This window comes from Pteropus alecto, unplaced genomic scaffold (assembly GCF_000325575.1).
Source record: "Pteropus alecto unplaced genomic scaffold, ASM32557v1 scaffold151, whole genome shotgun sequence".
In the NCBI taxonomy this organism is placed as follows: domain Eukaryota; kingdom Metazoa; phylum Chordata; class Mammalia; order Chiroptera; family Pteropodidae; genus Pteropus; species Pteropus alecto.
In genome coordinates, this window is record NW_006430458.1 from 180,586 (window position 1) to 188,086 (window position 7,501).

A 7,501-nucleotide genomic window follows, 5' to 3' on the forward strand; every position below is an offset into this window, starting at 1 on the left:
GAGAGGGCTGTGGGCCAGGCAGCTGCGGGAGAAATGGCGGAGCGGGAGCTGGGCCGGGGGACGCCGTGAGGGTGGGGGCACGTTGGCCGCTCCGGGCCCTGAATCTGGAAAGGGGCCCATTGGGCCCCGCGTCCTGGGTGATCTCCCTTCCCACAGGCGCCCGGTTGATGCCAAGTCTCCTGTCTGCGCGGTAGGTTGGCGATTTCAGTCGGCAGGGTGCATCAGTGGAGGAGCCGCTTGAGGAAAAGTTGGAGCAGGAAAATAGCCTGGATTTCTGGAGGTGTGTGGAGATGGGGGGTGGTTAGTCATTGACTGGAGACCCGAATTGGAGGTGACTGTGACCAGAGGTCAGACTTCCAGGAACAAATCCTAAAATATGCCTTTGTACCAGCTTCTAGGCACTTCCCTCGACTTCTTGCTTACTTCCAACCAAAATTGCGAATAGGAAAAAACGGGCTTGGAGGCCAGGGTGAAACAGAAGTCATCATTTACAAGTACGAATACACAACGTGGTTCAGAGAATATGCGGGCGCCCTTCCCCCAATTTATGCTGCGCAAGGCAAAGGGATGCGGTGCACCTAGTGGTGAAACCGCAGAATGGAGAAGGGAGCAACCGGAAGGCTCTGACAGCAAGAAAAGGTGTCGTTATCTGGAACCCTAAAACAGAGGGCCTTAGTAAAACGAGAATATTCTACCAAGCAGACTATGTGGTGATAAATAACATGTGGCGTCCCGTTACTGGTGTTAGTCTGTCCACCAAGTGCTCAGTTATTACCATGGTCTTCTGTCTTTATCTTTTCATCTGTTTTTCCATAGGCTTACAGTAAGGCCGGTCACTTCTGCAAGGAAGGAAAAGGAGGAAGAAACTGGCTCAGTTTTTGGAGGTTGGTGGGAAGGGGGAAATGCAGGGGACAGCTACAGAATAATATCATGGCAGGTCTTTGTGATCTGCCTCTCCTACTCTGTGTCAGATTTGCATACTGCCCCAGCATCCCTTGTCTATTTCCTGCAGGAGAAATTAGGAATATTAGGGTAGGTGTGGGTTGGGCTGTGAACGGGAGGAGAAGATTTGAGGTCGGGAGACAGGAGACATTAGACAAATTGGACCCTTAAACAGGAAGATGTTTTCATCAGGGGTCAGAGTATCTGTCAACCAAGCACTCGGACTCCATATTCTCCTGTTTATTTACTTGTCCATAGGATGGTCTGCGTCTGCTGTAGGGCTTAATACCACTGGAACAAAACAAGAAGGGGGAAATCGCACCACATCAGAGCAGGTTGGTATGAGAGTGGGTACAACTTCGGGTGGGGTAGTGGAGACCAACACACGTCCCGGATTAATTAGGGTGTAGTCTGGGGGCTCCTTAGCCTGTCCCGTTGCCAACACACTTTCCCACCAACCTCACACCTGTTTTGTGGCAGGCCAAGTAGTGTGGCAACTGTGGGCAAAATGAGGGTGACAGGGAGACTTTCTAATAACCCAACAGCCCCAACAGGAATTCAGGGTCCAGTCTCTGTGTGTGAGGTTCTGCATGGAGTGACAATTCAAAGAGACTCAAAGCCTCATCTTCTTCTCTGTCCCTAGATCCACCTCCAGTGGCATCTCTGGTGGTGTTGGTGTTGGAATTGCTACTGACCACCACCTTCAACAGGTCTGCACCCACCTGGCAACCATCCATCCTTCCTCAGCTTGGTTGTGTCTCTTCTGAACTGTCTGTGATATTGGCCGAGGCTGTTCTTGGGAAGGAGGCTGATTGAGTGCTGGACTGGTGATTGACTCTTAGTCTTATTTCCAACTGTATCCCCTGAATCACTGAAAGACCAGAGTGTGAAGATACAGAACTGTGACAGGTCTGTGGTGGAGGCTGAGACTGTGGTACTGGTATTTAACCGCATCTGCTCTGTAACTGGTACTATGACTGGGGCCGAGATTGAAACTGGTGCCCAGGCCAAGCCTGAAAAGAAGGCTGGAGAAGAGGTTGGAGGTGGGGCTGAGAGGGAGAACGAAGTTCAAATGGTGGTCAGACCTAAGGTCAGGACCCAGGCCCAGGTGATGGCTGGGGCAAGGCCCAAAACGGAGTCCCAGGTGATGGCTGGGGCAAGGCCCAAAACGGGGTCCCAGGTGATGGCTGGGGCAAGGCCCAAAACGGAGTCCCAGGTGATGGCTGGGGCAAGGCCCAAAACTGATTCCCAAGTGATGACTGGGGCAAGGTCCAGAATTGAGGCCCAGACAATGACAGGGGCAAGGCCCAAAAGCGAATCCCACGCAATGGCTGGGGCAAGGCCCAAAACCGAGGCCAGGGCAGTAGGTAGGGCACGTCCTAAAACGGAGGCCAAGGCAATCCCTGGGGCAAGGCTCAAAGATGAAGCCCAGGCTTGGGCCCAGACTGAGTTTGGGGCTGAGGCAGTGTCCCAAACTGAGGGAGTGCCCCAGATCAATGCAGTAGCCTGGCCTCTGGTCAGTACTGAGTCTCGGCCAGTTGCTAAACCTATGACCCTGCCTGTAGATAGAGAACTGGTCAGTGTGGGCGCTGAAACCTTTTCTGGTTCGCACGGTCAGTCAGGAATCCAACCCTGGTTTGGATCAGGGGAGGAAACTAATACGGGGTCTTGGTGCTATCCCAGGCCCAGGGCCAGAGAGGAGGCGTCTAATGAATCTGGGTTCTGGTCAGCAGATGAGACCTCTACGATGTCTTCTTTCTGGACTGGAGAAGAGGCCAGTATCAGATCGTGGCCCAGGGAGGAGGCCAATACCAGGTCTAGGCACAGGGCTAAACATCAGCCTAACCCCAGGTCTCGGGCCAGATCCAAGCAAGATTCCTATATTGACTCTTGGTCTGGGTCTGAGGAGGAGTCTGGCAACCCATTCTGCTTGTGGGCTGGAGAAAATACCCATAACTTACTCAGGCCCAGAGTCAGGGATGGGGCAAATGTTAGGTCCAAGCTCAGGACAAAGAGAGAGGACTTTTTTGAACCTGAGTCTGAAGAAGAGTATTATAAGGAGTCCTGGTTTTTGCCTGGAGAAGAGGCCAATAGATTCAGGCCCAGAGACAAGGAAGAGCCTAATACTGTCTTGAAGCCCAGGGTCCAGAAGGATGTTAACAACGGTGATAGGGTCAAACGAGAGGCCGGGTTTGAGGAGGAAGTCATTATTGGGTCCTGGTTCTGGGCAGAGAAAGAGGCTGGTATGGAGGCTGGGGCTTCGGGCCTCCCTGAGTCCACACCAGAGGCTGAGGAGGGGGCCATTGGTGGATCCTTGTTCTGGACGGAGGAAAAGTCCAGTTTGGGGGCTGTGGCCAGAGAAGAGACCAGGCCAGAATCTGAGGAAGAGGCCATATTTGGATCCTGGTTCTGGGACAGGGATGAGGCCTGCTTTGACCTAAATCCCAATCCTGTGTATAAGGCTAGTCCCAGGTTCAGAGATTCAGCTGAGGAACTTAATACATCATCCAGGCCCCAAACCTGGGAAGAGGTCACTGTTGAATTCAAACCTGGTCCTTGTTATTTGGTTGGCTTCCCATCCCCAAGCCCCTTTAGAATTCCTGAAGACACAGCAGCTGCGTTCGCTGAAATGCTTGAGGGAAAGCCCCAGAGTGCAGAACTTACCCCAGAAGGGGGAGATAAGGAATCTTTGCCTCAGGCCAATCAGCCAGACCCTGAGTTCCCATTTCAGTATGAACCCTCCTACAGGTCAGTCAGGGAAATTCGGGAGCATCTTAGGACCAGGGAGAATGCAGAGCCTGAGAGCTGGTTCTGCAGCTGCATACAGTGTGAGCTTAAAATTGGTTCTGGAGAGTTTGAAGAACTCCTTCTGTTAATGGACAAAATTCGAGATCCTTTTATTCAGGAAATATCTAAAATCGCAATGGGTATGAGAAGTGCGTCTCAATTTACACGAGATTTCATTCGGGACTCAGGTGTTGTCTCGCTTATTGAAACCTTGCTCAATTATCCCTCCTCCCGAGTTAGGACAAGGTTTTTGGAAAATATAATTCTCATGGCTCCACCATATCCAAATCTAAACATGATTGAGACATTCATATGTCAAGTGTGTGAGGAAACCCTTGCACAAAATGTGAATTCCCCTGAGCAGCTGCTTGGATTAAGGCTGCTTCGATACCTCACTACAACTCCTGACTATCACACACTGGTTGCCAATTTTATGTCTGGGTTTCTCTCCCTATTAGTCACGGGCAATGCAACAACAAAATTTCATGTTCTGAAAATGCTGTTGAATTTGTCTGAAAATGCTGTGGTGGCAAAAAAACTATTCAGTGCCAAAGCTCTATCAATATTTGTGGGTCTCTTTAACATAGAAGAGTCAAATGACAATATCCAAATTGTTATTAAAATGTTTCGGAATATCAGTCATAGTATAAGAAATGGAACAATGGCCTTAATTGATGATGATTTCAGTCTTGAGCCACTTATTGCTGCATTCCATGAATTTGAGAACTTAGCTAAAGAGCTACAAACCCAAATAGACAATCAAAATGATCCTGAGGGAGGGAAAGAAAGCTAATGTGACTAACCACCTGCCTCTGATGAGCCTTATGTTCCCAGAGTCCTGAGTAGTGCTTTGTTTTTCAGTCTGGTTTTATGTTGTTACTTGTATTTTCCATGCTGATGTTAACAGTTTTGTCCGATTGTGGGTTTGAGCTGGATCGTTCTGTGGATACCAAATGAACATTAGAGCTGAAAACATATTTGTTGATACCTGTCTTGCTGTCCAGATTGCAGTATTTTTCAGTGTTGAGCTTCCAATGAACTGAGTCGCCTATGTAAGCTAGTTACCCTGCTATTCGTTGTCTAAATATGGTTCTTTTATTCGAGTCTCTGTTTTCAATAAAGTCGTGTGTGAAAATTGGCAGAAGTGACCCTCCTTCAGTTTAAAATCCAGGTGCAGATACATTGTGCACACTTAACAAACAGGTGATTAGTAGTATGACAAACATGCCCTCATTGGAAAATCTCATTCCTGTGGTTGTTGAAGACAGACCATTAGGTCATTCTTGGAAGCGAGCATGATGGTATGAAGAAAAGTGTATAATTGGAAAATCTGTTGCAGTAGCGTGGATGTACCCTGTCTGCCTGGAATTGGTGAGAAGTTTAGTGAGGGATGCAGCTGGAATGAGGCCAGCTTGGAGAACTGAGTGGGCCAAATCTGCACATTGTACAACTCAAGAGTGCAGGTGTTGCTTCAGTGCCACCTGAAGAATGAAAGAGCAAAACGGCACACCAATTAAATGGTGTTAGTAAGATTTTCTTTGCGATCCTAGTCCAAGGAAAGTACTGAGGAAATACCGTTCAGCTATTAAAAATGATCTGTTTGTTGGCATGAAATGACACATGCTGGTGAAATAGAACATAATGTGACACCTATGGAAAATTAGGTTCCCATTTTAAAGATGCGTGTCAATAAACAATTTCTATGCAATTTCAAAATGGCTTTCTAAGAAACTTCATATATTCCATAGCCTAGAATAAAATCTACCATGCTAGAAAAAGTTTTCCGAGACAGACATTGGGATGATACAAAAATTAATGAGACAGGGCTTTTTAAAAATATGTTTTTATCTAGTGCCTCAAGTCATCAGTAAATGCCGGGAAGGAAACAGTTATATAAATGAATAAACTACGGGTGTTAGAATTTTTAGAGACACAAACCACTTAGAAAAGTTGGAAAGGAATGAGACTTAAGAAAACAGCTTTTTAAATAAAATGTTTCAAAGAAAAATAAATGATCGAGGTTGCCAAGTTTACATTAGCCTCTTGATTACAGAGGTGGCCACCTTTTTACACACCTGTTAGTTCAAAAGATCATAACATTTCCTTTTGGAGTGACTGACAAAGTTCTGGCAGTAGATAGTGGTGATGGTAAGACGACACTGTGAATGTACTTAATGCCGCTGAACTGAACACTTGAAACCGGTTTTATGTGTATTTTCCACATTAATCAGTAAAAAAATCATGCCATACTCTCAGATAGAAACTGCAGAAGTCAGGGATAGAGTTGGCTTGGAGAGGGAATCGAGACTTGTGAGAACTGTTTTGTTATTTTTAGACATGGTGAAAATGTTACTTGTTTTGTCTGAGGATGCTGCTAATATTTTTGAAAAGGTAAAAGTATGAGACATAAGTTAGAAATGAATGTGTGAAAGATGTTCCAACACAACTAAGGTTATGAAAATGGTTGAAGGAGATAGGTGTGTATACAGTATACCCAGTATACTCAATACATGCATATTCGATTTCATACACGCATAGAAAAAAGTCAGAATAACATTGCCGGGTTAAATACAAACTTGGTCAATATCTTCAGGGCAATAAATTGTAACCATAGATGTTATCCGTCCCACTGGACATAAATCCTTTCCATATCTATCGGACAGAACATCTGAGTTAACACCGGCCTCTCGGGGTTGAAAATTTGCCCCATCAATAGAAAGTGAAGCTCAGCACTGCACTGAAATAATATCCAGTAACCTACGTTGTCTTTACCCAAGTTTTGTGTAATTTTTCTGGCAGTGCAACATGCTCGCCCCCCGGCCCGGCCATTCTAGTATGCAAGGTTTATGGAAATGGTGCCAAGTAGCTGTTTTGCCTCCCCTCACAAACCACAAGTGTTAACAGGGATCATCCTAGTGGTAGAAACTGGAGTTTTCAACGTTCGTTTTGCCATCAATATTTTCCAGAACAGATCCTGTGTTGCAAAATGTCGCCGGAGTTTTAGAATACTCAAAGTCAGTTCGTTTCCACACTCCTCACTGAGTGTTCCTCGCCAGCCTTGGGCTCCTACAGAGCAAGGCCCAGGCCTCGGGATGGACGCCTCGGCTCCAAATCCAGCCTGCCTTCAGCTCTCTCTCCGCCACGGTCAGGAGCTTCAGGTTCTGCCGGCAAACAGCTCAGTGGCACAGGAAGGTCCTGCGCCCGGGGCTGCAGGGCTGCGACCAGCAGGCAGACTGCGTGGTCGCGTGGGCCAGCGCGTCACGTGCCCACGCTCTCCCTTGGGCGGGTCTAGAGGTGTGTCCCACGGAAGAGAGACCGGAAGGACACGCGCCTGACGACTGACAGACTGCCGCGGTGGAGTGGTGGTAGATCGTCAGGGAGGCTGGGTGGGTGGGTTTCTGTGTCGCAGTGCCGCACTAGCCTGAAAACTAGTCCCTCAGGCGGCCAGAATTCCGGCGTTTCTGGGTAGAGGAAGCGATCGCGCGGCCAGTGGCGAGCGTCTTAGCAGGAACTGTCTGTTGTCCAGGAGCTCGAGAGGCAGGAAGTCATCCTGCGACGGGCACAAGTGGATCGCTGGCAGACGAGGTGGGTGCGAGGCCCGGAAATGGCATCCGCGGGAGGTGGTGGCTGACAACAGATGGGGGCAGAAAGTGCCTCGGACCCTCCTGCCCCCTCCTGCCTTCTGAACAGCCCTCCCCTCAACCCCAGGCTCCCCACCCAGCGCTGTTTGAGCCCGTGTTTGCATGCGTAGGTGGGGGAGGCAGACGCGGGG

At 48.4% G+C, this 7,501-nt stretch overlaps 1 protein-coding gene across 3 annotated transcripts; it reads left to right on the forward strand.

Moving 5' to 3' along the window:
* The first annotated feature begins 10 nt into the window (after nt 1–10).
* Nucleotides 11–4,870, forward strand: GPRASP2 (G protein-coupled receptor associated sorting protein 2). Of its 3 annotated transcripts, XM_025046708.1 has the most exons (5): nt 11–280; nt 817–884; nt 1,201–1,277; nt 1,586–2,086; nt 2,123–4,870. In XM_025046708.1, exons 4-5 carry the CDS (start codon nt 1,916–1,918, stop codon nt 4,520–4,522), a joined length of 2,571 nt encoding a protein of 856 aa, XP_024902476.1. In that variant the 5' UTR covers nt 11–280; nt 817–884; nt 1,201–1,277; nt 1,586–1,915; the 3' UTR covers nt 4,523–4,870. The 3 variants fall into 3 exon arrangements, with proteins under 3 accessions (XP_024902476.1, XP_024902468.1, XP_024902473.1); XM_025046700.1 differs by having other exon boundaries at nt 1,586–4,870; XM_025046705.1 differs by lacking the exon at nt 11–280 and adding an exon at nt 291–494 and having other exon boundaries at nt 1,586–4,870.
* Nucleotides 4,871–7,501: the final 2,631 nt, after the last annotated feature.